Below are 22,512 nucleotides of genomic sequence, written 5' to 3'. Positions count from 1 at the left end.
TCAAAGCAAGAGCATCTAATTCCCAAACCATGTGCATTAATCTACTGCTTGTGAGGAGACTTTCTACAATATTTTGGCACCTGGCTGCAGGGATTTGCTCCCATTCAGTCGGCCACTGATGGTTGGGTGATAAGGTCTGGCCCTGAGTCATTATTTCAGTTAATCCCAGAGATGCTTGGATGAGGTTGAGGTCATGGTTCTTGCCAATCGAGTTCTTCCGCACCGACTTGGAAAAAAAACCGTTTCTTGATGGAACTGATTAAGATGTCATTGTGGTCTACTTTTAAACATTTCTCACGGTATAAATATCTGAGTTTACTTGTTATCCGTCACATGATAACATTGTTTTTAATGTATCCTGTCATTTCTAACCTCTACAAAGAATACATTGTTGTGAATGTGGTAAGAAAATAGGCCGAATTCCCTCTCTTCTGTCTGGCTTTAGGCCTGATTCTTGCACAGGGTACGACTTGTGCAGCACTCAAGACATATATGGTGTTTATATGGAATTGCTATGAGTGTTTTTCTAAGGAAAACAACCTCTGATCGAGGCATCATTAAGGCCAAAGTGAAGGTTTCCTCCTGTCCTGAGTGAGTAGCGTCCACTGGGATGGTTGTGTTGTTTCAGACTCGGGACACAGGGCTGTTATGAGTGAGGGATAACCGCCTGAGTCCGTGTAATTGCTTCGCTAAGTGTTATGTAACAGGAATCGTTTTGTTGCAGATTCAGGATCATTTTAGTAGCAGCAGCAGCAGCAGCAGGCTTAAAGCCTCAGTGCTGCTGGATTATTCCAGTATATTTCATCAGGCTTATTCATTTCCCCCTCCTTTTTTCTCTTATCCTTTTTCTGAGAAAGCAGAAAACTTAGTGCCTGACCTCACTTGACCCATTTATGGCATCGGGTCAGGTTCACTTTGGGTGTTATATTTTCCTACACACAGTTGTTGTTGGTTTCTCTCATTTTCATATGATCGAGACCGTCTAGTAAATGCACCGAGCATGTTCTTTCTTCTGTTAGATTTGCTTTTTTTTTTTGTCCAAATATGTGTGCTATGATAATTGGTGTGACACACCTGTCCACATATTTGAGTGTACTCTGGTTTGGGACTGTTTTTCCTGGTTTGCTCCAAGCCCCCTTTTGGTTCCAGTGAAGGGAAATCTTCTTAAAACAGCACAGAAGAATATTTCAGACAATAGTGAAGTTTTGCTGCAACAGTCTGGGGGAAGGCCCTTTCCTGTTTCAGCATGACGGCGTCCTCATGCACAAAAAAACACGGACAAAACCAGCAATATACAATCATTCAACTAACAACCAATACCAGATTATAGTCATACAGGCATTTTAGCATCATCATATTACATAAAGCCCTGCGATGAATGAATGAAAGCGTAGCTACGTGTGCTAGTTCTCTATATATTGTGACCCAGAGCAGGATAAGTGGTTTAAAAATGGGTCGAAAAGGTTGATAGAAATGTACCATCCAGCCAAAGGAAATAAGAAGAGGAGCATATTTGTCATCTGAAAACAGTGTGATGTCATGTAATATTGGCTGTTTGGTTAGATGGAGACATGCTGGGAACTCACCTGCTGCTGTTTGACAGCAAACATGATCACACACTGCAGGGACTCTCATCTCCAATGTGACAGACAAACATTTGGTTTCAGAAAAAAAAAAACACACACATGACTGCTCAGACACAAAGCTGATGGCCACAATTTAAACCTATATGACTGTAACGTTATGCAAGAGAGTAATATTGAGTGTGTCGACATCAATTTAGAAGAATCTGGCCACGTAAAAAAAAAGGTTTCGGCAAACATCATAATAAAAAATTGTATCTTTAGGAAATATGAATGTCTAACCCTGACACAGAGGAGACTGCGTAATCCGCTTCTGCCTCCACACACAGGTCTTTGTAGTCCGCTGTCACACTTTAAAATCACATTTTCGAAGGGTGGAAGGTCTTTGAATCTGTCTTTTTTTATGTGTCCTTGACTAACTCTGCCACACTGATTCTGGGGGGCATGTTCCTGCCTTCAGCTGACACGTTTTGTTCCGTTTTGCTCCGTTTTTTTTTTTTACGGTCAACAGCACATATTTTTACGCTTACTAGATGAAACACCTCCACTGAATGAACAGAGTACAAGAGGAGCGCTCTGACATTTTTAGCTATTTACCTGCAGCAGCTGACTGGACTCATGTGATTCATCACGATAAAGAAACTCCCGACCTTTGACCTTTGCCCTCGCAGCAACTCTCAGTCACTCATCTGTCTTTTAGAAAAGGTATTTAAGTTCCTGTTGTCGTAATATCTGGTTTGCCTCAAGTGAACTGCTCAGTCTGTCGACCTATTTATTATCTTTTAAGGACTGTGAAGACAATAAATGTTGTTAATGATGTTTGCAACTGAGGTTATATTGATTCTGCAGGTGATCGAAATAGAAAAAAACTTCAAATCTATTAAGTAAGTAAGTAAAGTTTATTTGTATAGCACCTTTCACAAACACCAGTCACAAAGTGCTTCACAGTCAAAGAAGTAAAATCAAATGCATCAAACTAAATAAAACAAAGACACCAGATAGAAATATACAAGGAGAGAGCAGATAAAATAGACAAATTAAGAGATAGAATAGCACAAACTTATCCAAATGCCTGTCTGAACAGATGCTGCTTTTTTAAAAGAGTCAACAGTTTCCAAGGCTCTTAAGCTAGTTGGAAGACTGCCGACTGGAAAGCATCATCACCCCGGGTCTTAAAATGTGTACGAGGCACTTAGAAAGCCCCGGGTGGAGGATCTAAGAGCTCGGCTGGTGGTGTAAGGGTGGAGTTTGGCCATGTAGGGCACCAAAACTTTAAAATGAATTCTGAAATTTACTGGAAGCCAGTGCAGTGAGGTTAAAATAGGTGTAATATCTGTTGGATCGTGTTGAAAACCGAGCAGCAGCAGCAGCATTTTGGACACTTTGTAAGTGGTGCATGGAAGATTTATTAAGACAGGTAAAAAGAGAGTTACAATAGTCTGATTGTGATGAAATAAAGGCATGTATTAACATCTCTGTTTCATTTCTTGTTACCACAGACTGGAGTTTGTCTGTGTTTCTCAGGCTTACATAGGAGCCTGATCTCCGTTTTAGATTGACTTGGATTGTGGTTTATAGTTTTAAAACAACACAAATCATCTGAGATGCATTATTTGGTCAAAGCTCAGGGTTTTAGAAATCTTTATACACGTAAATCAATGCATAAAAGTGCTACTAGATGTTTTTGGGTGTGCACAATTACGCACCAAAGTTGGCCGTAGTGCAGGACACAGAATGGGAACCATGTGAGGTGTGAAGCACAGTTATGGAGTCAGTTACTTTATTCTGGATAAACAAACCAGACAGAGGTATCTTTTTAATAATGAAAAGATCAACATTCAATAGTCCTTTCAATGTCATATTGACAAACCCAAACCTGCACATAGTGAGGATAATTAAATATGAATGAGGTACTGAGAGTTATGTTGTATAATCGATCCAAAAAGCAAAGATCTGTTGCTGTTTGCAGACGTCTGAATCGCTTCACAAACACCTCAGATTTGCTCCGATTCACATATGTTTGTTCCATTTTGTTTCCTCTTGTTGTTTTGAACTGGGAACCACAAAATGTAATCTCATAGGATAACAACAGAAACAGATATTTTGAACATGTTTTATCGTCTCATATCATCATGAAAACTGGGTTCTGGATCCTTAAGGTAGTTAATAATGAAAAAGAAAGACGAGGGCAGAACTCCAAATCGACTTTTTTTAATTGCCACACGGACGTTCAGCTGTGTGTGTGTACTGGCAATTTCAGACTCAATAGACACAGGTGGGGTTAATTACAGATTTGCACAACTATGATTAATCTATAATTAACCCCACCTGTGTCTATTGATTGTGAAATTGCCAGTACACACGCTAAAGGAGGGCGTCTCGCTCGTAATGTCCGTGTGGCGATTTAAAAAAGTCGATTTGGAGTTCTGGCCTAGTCTGTCTTTATTATCTCACTCTTAACATTTTATGTTTTTAAGTAACTTTATTTTATTCCCTGGTGTTTTATGATCTTTGTTTGTTTTTATTTGCTATTATTTGTTAATTCTTTCTTCTTTTTCTGTAAGGCACTTTGTTAAGAAAAGTGCAACATAAATAAAGTTTCTTATTATATTATTTCAGAAAGTTTGTTCAAATATGAAACATTTAAATTAGACAGTTCATTGGAGGAAACATGTGATAGAAAATATGCCTGATGCTTTTTTCTTATGCTATTTGGAGCATATAATGTTACGAGTGATCTTTCTTTTTTAGTTTTATATATATGTTTTCCTGTATTTTAGATGTTTTTATATACAGAGATGTGCTGTAACACCATCTGGGGCCAAATGTGAGTCTGACTAACTAACTAACTGACTGACTGACTGACTCAAAGGAGAGACGCTTAAAATGATAAATATGAAACGTCCTTGGTCAATAAGACATCTTCTGACAGCACGAAGCCCCTGAAGAGTCTCATCGAGACACACGCACACAATTCAAACTGCAAATTGAAAATCCAGCAGCAGAATCTGACCTGGTCGAGTTTCAGGGACATTTTTATTCAATGTTTTTTAAACTTCTTGTGATGTAATAAGAGAAGAAAAAAAAAAAAGAATTCTTTTGATGGCATGAAAAATAAGATCTGTGGTTTGATACGGTGTGACATTTTCATAGGCATGAAGACAGTTACAGATAAAAGGATTTTCTCCAGTCTGGTGCTAATCCATCGTCCACACAATCAGCTCTATTCATAAGACCTTTGTCATATATCTCTTCATACAATTAGTTTTTCTACAGCTTGTCATTCTATGTCAGGTCTGTTTTAGGGGATTTTTTTTTTTTCCTTTTGGGGTGGAAAACAAGTGGTGCTGATGATACAGACTCTAACAAACCATTAAAAAAAACCCAACAAATGAGCAGAGAGGAGGGAGGATTTTAAAGTATGACTCAGCTGCTACTACAGTAGAAGGCATGAGTTTCCATGTGCCACGACCTGCGCGGATAGAATTGCAGTCTGACAACACCCATTGGCTGAAAGTAGGTCAAGTTTAGCTTCACGTCATTCTTTACTGTAATTGTGGATCTACAGTTGAATGCAGGAGCTCCGAGAGGATTATTTTATCATGTTGTAACAGAGACCTAAGAGGCATGAAAAGTATAAATCACATACTTTGACAGTTGTGAAGAGTTTATGCACATTTATAAACATATAAATGTGTGAGTGAAAAAAAAAAAACTGTCAAGTGATCTAATCTGTGTCACTGGCACAAAATGCAGCTGCCTTTTTCACATGGAGCAGGATGCTGGTCTGACTTTAAGAGCATATTTTACATCTAAATGTATTATTAAAATGTTTTATTAAAAAAGCAAAAATGTACTTTTACACCTAGAAAATGTAAGAAACGTCCGGTGGAATCTGTGGATTTATATGTTTGTTGGAGACGTTTAGCTCCTGTTACTGCATGTACATATTCAGACAGGCTTCGACCTGACGGTGGGATTAAAACTTGATGGAAAATACACATTTAATTTGGATACAATGAAAATGACCCGAGGCACAAGCTGAAAAAGTTACCCTTCACTTAGTTTTCACTGGTAGTATCAAGACAAATGAGTCTTTCCAGAGCGAATCGCCCACAGTCATAATTTTGGAAAAATATTTTTTGACTGTGTTTGACAATTCTCTTAACAACATAAAAAAACTCACTTTCATACTTTATCCGTAAATGCAACAAAACTGAAGAGTCGTAGTCCGTTAATGGGCCTCTTCATCACAGATTTTTTGACGTACCTTGAGGCGATGCAGTCGCAACAAAATTACATGAGAGCAATTTAAAACATTAAAAGAGTTTGGGAAATATGCTACAACTGCAGTTCACAACTGGCAGTATATATATATATATATATGTGTGTGTGTGTGTGTGTGTGTGTGTGTATATATACATATATATATGTGTGTGTGTGTGTATATATATATATATATATATATATATATATATATATATATATATACACACACAATTGATGTGTATTGAGAAGTAAGCATAAAGTCTTCTGTAAATGTACAAAAAAAGCAGATGCTACTCATTCTATATGCAACATTTTGACTCTAATTTGCTTTATATTTGTCTTTTCATACGGAAGTAAGCAGAAGTAATCATTCATTCTTTCCCTTTTTCTTTATTTATCTATTTTAATAATTTATATTTTATTGTATTATATTTTTTGTTACAACTTATTTCACATGTGGTCAGTGGATTAATGTTATTGATGGTTGTTATCAATTCCATATTTATGCATAGCCCACCCAAATACAATCCCTGTCCTGATCTAAACATCAGTAACTCAAATATGTGACAGTCCTAAGTTTTGTTGAACAGCATTTTGGGTTTGGGCTTCTTTAAAGTGGGGGGATAATGAGAGTGAATAAAGGTTTTTTTTTCTTTATGGAACTTATTTTTGTATTGAACTCTATTCAATAAAAAAATGAAATAAAATAAAATAAATTATATGAAAAATTCCAAATGTCCGACAGTCCTTGAAGGCAGCACGTTCCAAACGTCTCCGTGCTGTGAGCGTCTCTTTTTTTCCCCACGTCGCCTGAACGCAACGCGATAAAGAGTCCCCGCCTCCCCGGTGCTTTGACGTCACCTGCGTCCGTCTCCGCACATGGACGGAGAAGTGTAGCAGCTCCGCTCCCTCTCCGCCCTCCTCCTCCTCCTCCTCCTCCCTCCCTCCTCCAAGCTATTAGCCAGCCAGCCTCGACGACAGACAGCCAGCCGCTCACCGTCCTGCTGCTGCGCGGAGTTCCCGTCTTCTCCCTCCGAGCCCCCGGCGTCGTTTTTCCCCGTTTTGCGAGGATAATATCCACGGGCCGGCTTGCGAGTTCGGTCGCGTCTTTTTCGGGGGGAAATATTCTGTCTTTTGCGAGCTTTGTTCTCCAATTGCCCTTGAAGACATATGGAGAAAATGGCCAGACCTCTTCCTATTAACCCAACTTTCCTGCCGCCGACTCACGGCGTACTGAAATCCCTGCTGGAAAATCCTCTGAAGCTGCCTTTCCATCACGATGAAGGTACGTTTTTAAAACTTTTTTTCATGCACGTAGAGCAGACGCGGGTTTCGCCTCCTCTCGGTGGTGTTTCTCTCTCTCTCTCTCTGCTGGTTGTTATTATCATTCTGTAGACATCTATGGTTTGACAGCTGAAACGCAGCAGAGGACGCGGTTTACTAAACCCACCGAGAGTGACGCCTCTTAATATTTCAAGATCTTTATCGAAAAATAAACAATGTAACGTTACTAGTCAAGGAGCTGCAGAGATAAATAAAACAGAATGATGTTTGTCTCGGCTTCATATTAGCTGACTGACAGTCTGCGTTAACTTCAGATAAAGCTAACGGGCTGTTTTATTTAATATTTATTATGTAAATTAGCAAAATGCAAACCTATTCGCATGTGTTGTTATTGTGACTGCGCTGTTTTTAGCCTGGAGGTCCGCTTATAACCTTTAAAGCCTTTTGCTCTTCAATGGGATTTATATTAGTGATTCCTCAGGTTGTCCGTAGAGGGCGCCTTTTCTGTTCTGAAGCTGTTGTTGATGCTGTTTTATTGAATGTATTGACTGTCTGTTTTATCATCTGAGCATGAATAAAGTCCTAGTTTCTATATCTTAAAGGGACAATTCACTCAAATGACAAAAAAAACAAACATATTTTTTCAATTAGCCAGCTGGAATGAGGTGGGAGTTTTTGTTTTTACTCACAGCAAACATGCATTGAGAAACAATGGCCCTGCTGTGGACAGTTCAGTGTTTTTTTCACCTTTGGTAGATAATAGTTTCCTGTGAAAAGTGAAAAAATCCCAATTGTTTTTTCTCCCTTGTTAATTTGTTTGAACTGACCCTTTAAGATGAAACCCCAGGCATACTTTCTATTTATACTCATGCAATGACCCGTGATCCTCCTCCACTGTGAGACAATGAAATGACTGTGTGCACACATTTGCAGGATTTGGGAAAGACAAGGAGAAAGAGAAGAAGCTGGACGATGAGAGCGGCGTGGCCAACCACCCACAGTCGGCCTTCCTCGGCCCGACCCTGTGGGACAAGACCCTGCCCTACGATGGGTTAGGACAGGTCCTGGACAACTTTCAGCTGGAGTACATGGACCTGGAGGAGTTCCTGTCAGAGAACGGCATCCCCGCCAACACAGCACAGGCTGCCGAGCAGGCCCCTCAGGCAGCGCAGCCGCCGCAGACCCCTCTGCAGCAGGCGCCGCCCCCAGCCCCGCCCACGCCCTCCGTGGTGGACCTCAGCAGCCGCGCCACCACCTCGGTTCACACGGCCATGGCGCCTCAGACCTGCCTCCGCAGCCCCAGCACAGCAGGTAGGAAGCGCATGCAGCGGAGCCTCATGTGTCACCTGAAAGCACACCTGCACACACGCTTGTTCACGCCTCGTCAGTGCCGCTGTTTGCTCACCTGCTACACACACACACACACACACACACACACACACACCCCCTCTCCACCCATCCCAGTGTCAACCTTGACATGCTTAAGGAGAACAAGTTCTTGCTATTTGTGTCCTTCCCGTAGTTCGTGTGCCTGAGGGCATCGCCTCAGAGCTCGGAGCTCTTGACCACAAGTTAGACACACACTCTGACACACTTCAGCTGGCTCTGATTTACAGCCCTGAACTGGACTTTGGACTCACAGAGTACAGGTTAAACTGGCTCCCAAGTCCAAGGATGCAGCACGGTCTCGTTCATGAAGCTCTGATTGGCAGAAAAAGTCTTGTTGCATTCACTTTATCTGAGTCATGAGTTAGTTTTAGTGGGTTTTTTTGTGTGTGATGGTTATAAAGGTGTGTTGCAGGTTTTTCAGTAATCCCTGCAGGCTTTGGAGATGCATTAGTCAGAAATATTCTTCTTTGTCTTGCAGTCTAGACTAAATGAACTGTTGCTCTCTTACTAATCAGTGATTAGATGAATATTAAGACGTTTTTTTTTTTTCAGATGGAATTAAATTATATTGTGATTTTGCTCTCGAGATCTGTTTAAACATTTCCAGAAAAGGCTGCGTTATGTATCTAAATATTTACACACATTCATTTATTTCAAGCTTTTTATTCTTGGATTCGGTTTGTGGAGAATATTTGAGTTTGACTGCAGTGATCAGATGGAAAATCTTATTATTGTAACGAGCTGACGTTAAGTAGGCAGTTTGTATTTAGACTGAAGCATTAAACTGTGTAACTGAGTTTGTTAAGTTGCTGCCAGACAGTATTTAGGTTTTCAATTCACCAGACACCAGGAGGGGGTTTTTAATCATTTAAAGGGCCGACTTACTTTCACTGTAAACACAAGCAGAGTCCGTTCTCCTCGTGGTTAAAACCACGAACCGCTGCGCCGAGGACGGTTTGTGTTTCAATTCCAAACTCAACATAACGAGAAAAAACAAACAGCTCCTGGCAGAAGATCAGAAGATATGTGACAGATAAACAGATCGAGTGTTTGCAGGGTGTTAGTGTGTGTGTGTGTGTGTGTGTTTCACCTGTAAACGCTGAAGAGGAGGGTCCTGATGAAGAGCCACGTGGATCTTTTCCCACTGACGGGTCAACGAGAGCCCAAAAGTGTGTTTTTTTTAGGCCAATAAGTCGAATATTCATCAATCAGTTAGATGCAGTTTAACCTCTGTGCAGCTGTGAATTGATCCTGCTGATGATTAAAGACTCGACAGTTTGGATGATAACGGAGGAAGAGTGATGATTGATCACCGTCCTGTCAGCTGTTGATTGACTGATTGGAGTCACTCAGCAGCTCATTTGTTCCGTTACGTTACCGGTTCAGTTTGTCTTGTTTGTTTTCTTTTTACTGTCATGAATGACAAAGAAAAGGATGAAATCAATCACATGTTTGCTTCATAAATGACTGATAAACCATATTTAGGGCTCCAGCTAACGATTATTTTCATTATCAATCAATCTGATGATTATTTTTGTGAACGTCTTAGAACTTAATGCTCAAAAATCCAAAATATATTCAGTTTACTGTCGTCTGAGACAGAAAAAAGCTTCAAATTTGAACATTTGAGAAGCTGCAACCAGCAAATGTGCTTTATTTTAATTATTAAATTATGGAAACGGTTTCCACACACATCCCATAATAACTGTAACATTGGGACAGATGTTTGTACATCACTTCCTCTCAGATTAGGGAGGAAACCTCGATGAGTTATTGTAAACATCCTGTTACAGCTGCTGTAACATATAAATTATGATATTTAAGTTTTTTACATTAGAGTAACGACAGACTGTAAGATTGATCTCTGATCAACCTGAATGTCTTCATATCAACATCTTGTAGAGCTGCAACAGAAAATAATCAGCAGCTAGTTTGATAATTGATAATTGATCAAAGAGAAAATATGAAAATGATCTGCTTCCATCTTCTTAAATATGAATATTTTCTGTTTTTTTTAGTCCTCTATGATTGTAAACTGAATATCTTTTGGTTTATGAACCTTTTTCAACATTTTAAAGAGTAAATGTCTAATTGGCTGATTAATCAATAATGTAAATAATCGTTAGCAGCCATAAAATAAATGATCTAAATCCCATCTGATTGAACTGAGAAACAACAACCAATGAAATCTAACCGACGTTTCAACCGACCAATCAGGCTTCAGTCCAGGAAACCAGAATATTTCACTGTTCATACTGTAATTAATCATAATTAGTACATTTATTCATTAAGCACATTTAAGAACAACACATGGAGGCTTTAACAGTAATGTTTATGTTATTAGAATGAAATATAATAAATAACTATTTGTTTATTTTTAATGTACAGAAAACAGAATTAAAGGATAAACAAATCAGAAGTGAGTCAACGTGTGAACATTAGTGATGAAGGTAGATTGTTGTGATAATAATTTGAGGTTCATGTCCTTCAGGTTTAGTTTATAACGAGGAAAACAACCACGAAAGGCTGTTAAAGTTTCTGAAAATGAATAATTAATTCATATCTGTATCATCTCATAAATATTCAGACGGGGAAATAAGTTAAAACTTTACATCCTTGTTTTACTTCCTCCTCGCCAGCTTTGTGCAACCTGGAGCATCTAACGACTTGTATTATTTCAGTTAATTGAATAAAATGTCAGAAAATAGCAAAACAAACAAATATGTTCATAACAAGTTTTGTCTCCAACCTCCAAAATATTAAATTTGAAATGATATAAACCAGAGAAATCAGCAAATTTCTCACATTTAAGATGAAAGTTTTGCATTTTTTTGCTCGATAAAAGACTCAAAAGATGAATCAGTTGTAATATTAGTTAAACTAATTAATCAACACGTCTTTTGAGCATAAAGCAGTTTATCAAATATTGGAGGGAATCTCTTTCCGATTCTTGGTGTCTCGATTCAAAACGATCAATCAATTAATCGATTAGTCAAGTGAAAGAAAAATAATCTGCAACAATTTTAATAATCAGTTTATTGTGTCAGTGATTTTTCAAGAAAAAAACACCAAAAATTCAAATTTCAAATATGAAGATTTTCAGCTTTTCTGTTTTAAATGTTTATAAACTGAATATCTTTCAGACTGTTGGTTTCTGGGAAATTAACGGACAGTTTTTCATCACTTTTTATAGACTAAACTAATTGAAAAAAATAATCAGTAGGTTAATTGATTAATGAGTCTTAATTGAGTCCAACTGCTATATGAAATAATATATACTGGCAGTTAAACCGTCAAAATAAAAGCAGAGAAAAGTCTGTTTCTTATTTTAAAAAATAAAATTAACTTTATTAATTTGGAAGCGCGTTTTGTCTTCCGTAGTTTTGAGGGTATTTATTACCCAACATCACTGGTTAAATGTTCTCTGTAAAAACAGAAGTTGGGGCGTGTGTGTGTGTGTGTGTGTGTGTGTTCTGGAGTAAAAGGGGGTAAAGAGACAAAAAAAAAAAAAAATCAATTTGCATGTTTGCTTGTACTTCAGTTCAGTTCTGCTGACATTAGTCTCTGAGGTAATGAAGTGATAACAAAATACTTTCAAAGCTAATTATGAACTTAAAAATGCAGCCAAATGTTCATAGAAGAGAAGAATCACATCTGTTATTTGAAAATCAACTTTTTTTATTTAATCAAGACATAAGTAGATGTGATGTAGCTTCATTTTTCTGACAGTGAATCATTAATTTGTGTCAGACGGAGCTGCAGAGTTTCAGTCACAGATAAATGATGCTCCAGCGAAGGTGCATCTGTACAGTACAGTTTATTCCAGCCTGTGACTGCGTGCACATGTGCGTACATGCTGTGTGTGTGTGTGTGTGTGTGTGTGTGTGTGTGTATGAGTGTGTGTGTTCTGTTTTGGTCTGTCTCTGTCTGTGTCTTCACATTTACCTCTCACGTGAACGCGGCTGGGGTTTCCTGCAGCGTGCCGGGCCATGTGACGGACACATGCAGGCGCCGTGTGCAGCGCTGAGCTGCAAACAGGAGCTTGTCACGGCATGAAGCTTGCCTTCCTCACCCACCCTCCCCCTCCCCCTAACTCACTCACTCTCCCTTTCACCCTCCCCTCTCTCTCTCTCTCTCTCTCCCTTTAACACTCTCCACTTCCCATCCAGTCTTCCTCTCCCTCCCTCTCGCCGGGGCTCGGCTCCGACACAGAGCCGGGACTCAGAGCCAAGGCACAGGCTGTACCCTGCAGAGATCACATGGACTCGGGTGTGCTCTCGTCACGTGCACGCAATATTGTTCCAGCTCACTTAGTCTCGTCTCGCCTAACCAGCCACCAGCCACCAGCAGCCGCCAGCAGCAGCAGCCGCCGCCGCCGCCGCCACCGACACCACCGCCCACAATAACAACCACAACGCCTCTGTGCTTGCAAGCAGTGCAGCAGGTGGCTGATAACATTGTTATCACAAACCAAACCAGTGAAGTAAAAAAGGGGGGCGTTTCACTGTTTTTTCTCAGTCTGCAGACTCTGAGGGTCTCAGGGTCAGTCCCGGGGTGTGCTGTTGGCAAGGGGTCAAAGGTCGTGGTGCATTCCAGCGTGTTAGTCAAGGGAAGGTGGCTCAGTGAGAAACATAAATCAACACATTTCAAGAGCCAAACAAGGAGTTTTTACATTTATTAACATGTAAAAAACAATCAGAAGGCTGTGATCAGTCAATACCTGAAGTTAAATCCCTTTAATTTGATCTTTCCCAGCGTTGCAGTCTCTCTCTCTCTGGTCTCCAAGCTCCCTCGAACGTCTCGTCATGTGGCCTGTTGGCAGGATCAGGATGTCCTGCATGAGGGACTCGGAGGAATGAAGTCCTTTTTGACTCGTATATCATGGAAACAAATGATTTCTGCAGGATTTGGTTGATAAATATACTTTCATACTTTTTTCCTTAATGTCAACAGATCAGTTTAAAGGACATAAAACCAACAACGTGACGAGTCCGTCGATACTGAAGACGTAAATCTTGAACCTCACGAGTCGACGTTAAAAACAGATCAGTAGTTTCCTTAAAAAAAAAGAAAAGAAGCTGGGAATCTGTAGTTTCTAGCAAACGTCACTCAAACAGGAGAAAATAGTGTTTTGTTTGTTCGGGAACTATTTTCAGTGGCGGATTAACACACAACCTTAAGTCTAGAGGGTATTTACGGCAGCAGGACAAAATAAACAGTCGATCAGTCGCCAACTATTGACTTAATTGCCAATTTTGAGTCCAGATTCTCTTATTTCACCTTCTCAAATGTGAATATTTTCTGTTTTTTTTAAGTCTTTAATGGCAGAAAACGGAATAATTTTGGGTCGAAGCCATTTGAGGACATTATCTCAGGCTTTTTGGGAACAGTGATCGACATTTTTCACCATCTCCCCCTAACCAAATAATTGAGAAAACATTCAACATATTGACCGATAATGAAAGTAGTGATTAGTTGCAGCCCTGCCTGGGTTCGCTGATGTGTTTTTAATAGTTTTTCAGGACAACAACGGAGTTCTCTGGCACAGAGGAATAAGATACAGACAGTCCTCGTTGGATCAATTTATTGTTGGTCTTTCATTTGTTGACAAGAAGAAAATGTCAAATATTGAATTTTTTCAGTCATGGGAACCAGTCTCGTTAAAATTCTGAAGCTATTTTAAAACCAATTAGAAAAAAAGAAAAGTTTCTGCTCGTTTAGTCCCTGAATGCAGCCCTCCTCCCTCCCTTTCTTTCTTTCTTTCTTTCTTTCATTGAGAGGAGGAACTGGCTGTCGTCGTGCCCGAGTTACACCCAGGTCAAAGTTCACACAGATCAGCTCAGCATATCAATAAGTGTAGTATTATCACCAGCACAGCTCAGCGATAACACACACACACACACACACACACACACACACACACACACAGTAACGGTGATGCGATCACCTGCGTGTAAATAGATAAATAACTCTCATGTCAAATAAAACCAGTAGAACCGGTTTTACTGGTATTAAGTAATCCTGTTTATTTCAGCCTTCACGCAGCTCTTTGTAGGTCAGATCTGGACTACCTTTCCTGGCTCGTTAATTTTAGATTTCCTGTTTCGGGAGGCGGGGTGGCGGCGGAGGAGGAGGTGGCGGAGGAGGAGGTGGAGGTACTATTTTGTGAATCCACATTCAACTACTTCCTCCCCGCCCCCCCCTCCCCTCCCGCTGGAATGTTTCGTACATTAGTCGAGGACATTACAGGTCAACGAAAGGGCCTCTACTGTACTTATAGGCCGTGACAATACGCTACTGTGTTTCAACCCTTAACGCTAATTAGCAGATCAGAACGGACTCGTAAAAAGGTGATTAGGGCGAGGTCGGCTATTTTCAGGTCCGTGTAGCGGGTTGATTCAGGGCCTGACAGATTGTCTAAGACCTGTGTGTGTGTAGTTTTAGTTAGTAAGAAGCTTTCTGTCTGGTGGCGCCTGGTTTGTGAATGGTGGGGAGGTTAAGTTGGGCTATATGTGTCTCAGCTTATGGATGGATTTACTCTCATAATGGAAAAAAATGTGCATACAAGAGGAGTCATGTGATTCGTTAAAATAGCGTTGTGTGTGTGTTCGGCTGCGTATCAAAACTCATTACGGTCTCGGTTCAGATTCATAAACAGCTGATTGACCAGTTGATTACAATTAATGTGCAACTATTTAAGTCGTTTAAGTACTTTTGTTAGAAAAATTACCCCAAATTCTCTGTTTCTAGCCTCTCAAAAGTGATTATTAGCTGGTTTTCTTTGCCTTCTGTGATAATAAATTAAATGTATGTTTTAGTTATCGACAGCTGATCTTAAAGACACGCTGGAAAAGTTTATTTCTGACATTTAAAAGACAGAACAAATCATTAGCGATTAAGAAAATAACCGGCAGATGAGTCGATAATAAAGATATAACAGTCGCAGACAGACGGTAACATTAACACGTCGTCTTGTTACTTCAGCGCTGAAACAATTAATCGATTTAGTCCGTCAACAGAAAATCAATCAAGAACAATCGTGAAAACTTTTTGATATCTTTGGGTTTTTGGTGGGAAAAACGAGCAATTTAAAGACGTCACACTGGGTATAATGGGTTTAACACAGTTTTCTGGCGTGTTGTAGATAAAAGTATTAATCAATGAATTGAAGGAATAATTATAAAAATATTCAACACTTAAAATAATTAATAGCTGAAGCCTGTTCTGACTTATTTCTGCAACAGATGCAAAACTTTTAGACAATCACTTCTTTTATTGATGTTTTTCTTTTGTGCTGAATTGAAAAAGTGTTTTTTTAATAAAAACAAGTTGTAAGTAAATAGTTCCAAAAAAAAAAAATAGTTTCTACTCATATCCAGCGTTTTTATATCTGAAACATGTGTCCATGAAAAGAAGTAGTTGTTGTGTCTTCGCCGGGGTATTTTTTCCATATTTCAGTTTGTTTTTACGAGGTGATAATTAGCAGCTTTAATAGTTGTGCATAGTTGGCAGAGAAGAGGAACTCTTTGTCTTCCTCGTGTTTGAGCATTATCTGAGGAGTTGTGGTATTCTTTTGAGGTTTTTTTTTTTTTTTTTTTTTAAGAGATGAAGATGCTCATCACTTCCTCTGGGTAGGACAGTGTCTCCTGATGTTAAGACAGCACACACACTTCCTGTTTGTGTCTGATTTTTTGTACACAGAAGAGCAGTCAAGGCTGAAACCGACTTCTTTTTAAATCTACACATGCAGGACGTAGTTTGACCTCGTATGACGACGCCGAGGACGCGAGGTGTTGGTTTGTATCGCCAAACAAAATCAGCGCGAATGTCATGAATCATGCAGTGATTGCTCCGTTTAGGAACTGAACCACCCTCCGCCGGTGCACAACAGACAGATAGGCGTGAAGGCATGCAGAGACGCTCGACCGTGTTTGTAAGACAAAATCTGGTGGTTTGAGATCAGCTGACAGGAGCTGCTGATAACTGCACAGCTCAGAGATAAAACAGTTGAAATGATGTGTGTGTGTGTCTACCTGTGTTCATAAAGCTTGTAGACAGCACCACCTGCTGGTCAGATGAAGCTAATACTTCTCCATCCTAAAAGTATGTAACCCTACAGCGAGGCTTCTACCTTTTTCAGCCTGACATTTCTTTAAGGATCAGCTGTCAGACACATAAACATGTGAGCTTAGAGAGGAAGAAAGGCAGCATTCAGCCCCCCCAACACCACCACCCCCGACCCCCCCACCACGCTCAGTACGAGAGGCGCTGCTCCTCTTGTATCTGTAGAGAAAAGATCTGCTGACGGGGGGGCTCAGTCATGACGTCACACAAGCAATTATCCCAAATGGAAGTCAAAACTCAGAGGCGCTAATAGTTAGCTTCCTGCTGATTCCTCTCTTCTCACTCTGCCAAATAATTGCAGCTTTTCAACAGACTTCATATAACATGTTTTCCTTTTTTTTTCCTTTCGCAGCGGTGCCCTCATCCCGGGACACCCCCAGTCCCATCGATCCAGAGTCCATTCAGGTGCCCATGGCCTACGAACCCGACCCGGCGGACCTGGCTCTGTCCAGCGTGCCCGGCCAGGAAATGTTCGACCCCAGGAAACGTAAATTCTCAGCCGAGGAGCTGAAGCCGCAGCCCATGATCAAAAAAGCCCGCAAGGTCTTCATTCCCGAGGACCTGAAGGTGACCTCTGCCGCTCCCGTCTGCCGTTGTTTGTGTCGATGCAAAGATTAGATCTCCTTGTTTTTGGCCCAGATGTTTGGGGGCCTGTTGTTATGTAAGCAGGGTCTGAGACCACTTAGACCCAGAGCAGCGGAAGAACAGGGACTGAGAGCCAAACAGGCTGCTCTCTCAAACACGACAATAGACAATAGATGTTAAAGAAAGAAGCAGAGAGAGAAAAACATACTGTAATCATATGTGTTTAAGGTGCAGATGTTTATCTCAGCTTAAAACTTTAAATAACTGACATCAACATAAATATTTAAAGATGAAAAATGGATTTTTTGCATTTTAGAGCTGAGTATTGCTTCATTTTTAAGATACAAAGCAAAAGAAAATAAATTTTCAAATGTTATTTAAACACAAGCATCTGTACAGGAACTAGCTAATCATCTGTTAAAATCTGCGTTACCATGACGACCTGACTTTAACTTTTTTTTTTGTATTTTTCAAACATCAAAGCTTTCTGCTGACTCGTCTGTTGTTATTTTTGTAGTTCTGCTTTGACAGAATACTGTTCCTCAGGAAAGCACATTCTTTCCAAGTCGTTATCATCAGGCCAAAAAGTAAAGATAATAAATATAAGTAGAAAAGCTTCATTAACTGCAGCTTCAGTCCAAAAAAATGTCTTTTTTAAAACAATTCCTGGTAAATTGGATCTAACAGAAAGTGTGTTTGGTTTCTTTGGAATCTTACAGTATTAAAAAACACAACTTTTAACCAGGATTTAATGTGAATTTTCTCTATTTTCTGTCATAATTAGTCTTGTTTTGGATACTTGAGCTCCAGGCTCTTCAACACAGGGTCCGGGGCCTTATAGGGGGTTTACACCAGTAATTTGAACAGGAAACTGTAGTTACCAGATCTAATATTTTAAACTGCAAGTGTTGGGTCAGTAGGAGCTTAACGTCATCTGACCTTTTGACCCCGTCATCAGCTGGTCGGAGGTCTGATCATTAAACCAGCAGGTCTCCTCCTGTAGAAGTGATGAGGATCTTCAGATTCAGGATCAAGGAGTTGTATTAACTCCTCTGTTCTGCTCCTCAGGACGACAGGTACTGGGCGCGGCGCAGAAAGAACAACGTGGCAGCCAAGAGGTCACGAGACGCCCGGCGGCTGAAGGAGAACCAGATCGCCATCCGGGCCGGCTTCCTGGAGAAGGAGAACGCCGCTCTCCGCATGGAGGTAGCGGACTTGAGGAAGGAGCTGGGTCGCTGCAAGAACATTGTGGCTAAATACGAGGCCCGACACGGGCCCCTGTGAGCCCCAAACCCCCCCCCACCGGCCCCTCCCCGCCCCCCCCCCCCAGACCTCCATCAACACCCCAATCCACACCCACTTTACTCCTCTGACCCACTTTCCCCTCAAGTTTGAAGGACAATGTGTCTCTTTTGGTGGCACTGCCCCCCTCCTCCACCACCACCTCCCATCTCCTCTTCCTCCTCCCATAAACCCCCCCCTCCCCCCCCACCCATCTCACCCTCCTCCCTCCTCCCCCCTCCCACCAACACACACCTGTATGATTCTGGTATTATAACTGTCATTTTGACTTTCTATCATAAGCTTCTATTTGTCTGTTTCCTTCTTTTATTTCTGTACACATCGTTCAACTAAATATATATACATATACATAGATGAATATATATATATTTACACATGCATACTTCCCACTTTGATGTACTGTGAGGAGTTATGAGCCAACCCACCAGCTGAGTCCCCCCCCCCTCCTCCTCCCTCCCCCCAACGCTACCTTCCACTTTTGAGAAACAATGCCATGCTGTTTGTTGTTCACTTTCATACCAATTTTATACGTGAGATCAGGACTGAAAACTGTTTCCTGTTTCCCTTCTGTGCTACAGCCATGTGACGTGTCCGAGAGCCTGCTTTACCCCCCCCCCACCAAACCCCACCCCCCCACCCTCAAAATCTTGTATTTTTTAAGCCTTGTAAAAGATTTGTCAACAACATCCTCTTTTTCAACTCTTTCCTCAATATTCATGTTTTATTTTGGTAGTCTAACCCCCCCCCCCCCCCCACCTCCTCCCAGCGCTCTAACACAACTCAAGCTTCTCTAACAGCATCTTCGGTATTCTAACGTTCAGATAGCACTTAAAAAAATATATTTTTTCTTGTGCAATCGTGACGTAGATTTGTGTTTTGTTTTTTTTAAAAAACGTTTTGTTTTTGTTTTTCATCATCCGGACACTGAGCAATAAATCCTGTCCACAACTAAACCGACATGTTCCTCACCCCCCTTCCTGCAGACCCCCCCCCCCCCCCCCCCCCCCCCCCCCCGCTAGCTCAACCTCCGTTAACTAAGCTAACCTTACTTGACCCTCTGCACTAATGCGTGTCTCACAATCTGATCCGGTGCAATGTTTCCACTCGCTCAAATTTCCTCCGCCTCATATTTATCTACCTTTTATTTCTCAGATGGAAGATTGTTGTTTTTTTTTTATATATATACATATATATATATATATTCTGTTGATATAATTGTTAGTATTAATACTACTCTTGACATTGTTGTCGTTTAGCCTCCTCCTTGTTTTCAGATTTAAGCATGATTTCTTTCACAGAACGAAAAAGCTATTTGCAAACCTTGATTTTTTTTTTTTTTTTTGATTTTTTTTTTTTTTTTTTTGCAAAGTTGTTGATAATTCTTTTTGCTTCTGTTTAACTTAGCATGATTAATATGAGTGTTTTTATTTTAGAAATCAATACAGATGTCTGTAGTCTCTCTTTGTAGCTCTATGTTTGCCTTCTTTTTAAGATGGCTGTATGAATGTAAAAGATGTTGACAAAAAAAAAAAAAAAGTTGGATGGTGTTGTCCAATACTGTGGTTAACCCAATCAATTTGTTTACTGCAGACCAAACGATTCACAAACAGAGATGATATATTGGTTACAAGAGATATGTTTATATAAACCTATTCTATAAGTTGTTCTTTTTGTACAGTATTTTTCCTATACATTACTGAACTATGTATTTTAAAGGCACAACAGATCCAGAATATTATTAAAGAATACAAGTATATAACTCAAAGACAAATGCATATAGTTGTATTTTGATATTCTATATTAGTTAGGACGTGGTAGTTTACAGAGATTTGTGAATATTCAGCAGCACCCAAAACCTCCTGGGCATTATAATTATTATTATTATTATTATTATTATTATTATTTTTATTATTATTATTATTATTATGACAACACTCCTGCTTATGTTAGTGCCACCTTTAGGCTTCCATACCATGTTAATCCAATTTAATAAGGAAGCAGAAAATGCAGTCCAGAGGAGAGAATGTACAGTTCGCCCCCTTTTTTTTTAAAATCAGTCGACTCACATATGACAAGAAAACACACTTCATGTTTAGAGTCGTAACCCCCCCCCCCTCCCCCGACCCCCCCCGACATGTCCCGACATTTAATGTCCAGCAGCACGCTTTTCTTTCTTGCATATTCTGACTTGTTGAGGCTTTTTTTTGTAACTGTGCGGCTTGTGAGTTTTGTTTCTTTCTGATCTGATTTGATTTGAATGAAGTTACTATGAAGGAAGGGAAATCTATAGCTGGTCACTAATGCTGCTCTGTGTGTGAGATTGGTTCCTTTGGCCAGTGCAGTCGCAGCGTGTTCCTGAACCTGAGTGATGGACACTGGGAGGTTTTTTTATTTTATTTTTATTCAATGAAGGCATATAGTGGAGTCCCCCCGAATGTTAGTTGTGCTGTAGTGTAAAGCTGCATGTTGCAAAGCCTTTTTTTTTGCCAATCCGTCTGAACTAGGATGCGACCGATTTGTATTTTTGAAGGCTGATACTGACATTTCTAATCATTATATGGAAGTCCAAAGCTGCCAGTATTAAAATAAAATCATTTAAAGGAATAGTTTGATATTTTGGTAAATAGACTCACTTTGATGAGAAGATGCCAGCTACTTAGAGATTAAACAAACAAGCTATAACATGTTAATTAGTGAGCTTTAGTGACAACAAAGTAAATAATCTTTCTTGCCAAAATGGCAGACTATTCTGGAAACTTTAAGTAAATTAAAATTTCATCTTCCGTTTGTGTGTGTGAAGAAAAACATATTTCACCCAGTGGTTTTGATGGTTGACAAAGCATCCTGTCGTTATGAAAGTGTTTCATCATAAACTAGCCAAAATTAGGATAATTTTAAATGTAAAAGCCCAGTTTATTTTCAAGTTTAGGCTGTCTGCCAGTTTGAAGATGAAAAGTTTATTTCACATCAATTTTTTGATGAAAAAAAATTACTGAAAAGTGGAGTTTTCATTGTGGCAGTAATTAAATATGAAAATGAAAGTAAGGCTTTACAAGATGATAAATGAGTTTATGTAAATATCGTCAGCCTTGAACTTCCATACTTTGTTCTTTTCAGGATTTTTAAAAACGTAAAAGTCATTATCAGCCCTAAAAAAAAAAAAAAAAAAATCAGTCTCATCTTAGTCTTGACTTGGTTAAACATTATCGATCCGATCCAAAGGTGTGTGCGATGTCAAATGATTCTTTTATAAACAACAAACTGTCGTCTTCATATTTTTGCGTTTTTTGAGGGTTTTTTGTTCCCCTCAGCTTATCTGCACAGATGAGCGTGAACAGGGTTCGTAGAGAAGAGTGAAGACTGGAACGATGCCTCCCAGACCTGTGGAGCATCTTTTTATGAAATTATACACATATATATACATATAGATATATATATAAATATATATATATATATAGGAAAAAGCCAATAATTAATCCATGTGTATCCCAAAATTACCTCACTGTCGTGTGATTTCACTACCTCACCCGGAAACGTTAACCATAATTCTGAGTCTATTCCAGTGCCTTGAATACACTGACTGTTCCCCAGTCTCTCAGCAATGTAAAGATCTCATCACAGCACCACTCGGATAGGTTCAGATCTGCACTGAAGGGCTTCTTAGTGCATCAAAAAAAAAAAAAGAAAAAATAAATATATATACGCTGACAACTATTTTCATTTCTTACTTTGGACATTGCAACAGACTTGTAACCATTGTATTCATGGCAACACCAACGGACTGTTTTAGAGTGTAAAAAAACAAAAAAACATTCAACATAAAGGAGTATTCGGTCTTGTTTGTCATGGAATGGATGCATAACATTTATTTTTGTGCTGTTCAGCCCTCAGCCTCTCCATCTCTGTAATTTGTAGTGTCTAATAAAATCCCAATTCTTTCTGACATGTCTTATGGTATTACTGCTTGTCTACAGTA

General features: G+C 39.8%; 1 protein-coding gene across 1 annotated transcript; it reads left to right on the top strand.

The window, feature by feature from the left end:
- Nucleotides 1-6,728: 6,728 nt before the first annotated feature.
- Nucleotides 6,729-22,479, top strand: hlfa (HLF transcription factor, PAR bZIP family member a). Its single transcript, XM_067571014.1, has 4 exons — nt 6,729-7,137; nt 8,070-8,447; nt 17,002-17,216; nt 18,303-22,479. The coding sequence occupies exons 1-4, from the start codon at nt 7,023-7,025 to the stop codon at nt 18,516-18,518; spliced, it is 924 nt and encodes a 307-aa protein (XP_067427115.1). The 5' UTR covers nt 6,729-7,022; the 3' UTR covers nt 18,519-22,479.
- Nucleotides 22,480-22,512: the final 33 nt, after the last annotated feature.

The sequence above is a fragment of the Thunnus thynnus genome, chromosome 17 (genome assembly GCF_963924715.1).
Source record: "Thunnus thynnus chromosome 17, fThuThy2.1, whole genome shotgun sequence".
Taxonomy (NCBI): Eukaryota; Metazoa; Chordata; class Actinopteri; order Scombriformes; family Scombridae; genus Thunnus; species Thunnus thynnus.
The sequence above is the reverse complement of the archived record's forward strand: the minus strand, read 5'-3'. Positions and strand labels throughout refer to the sequence as shown.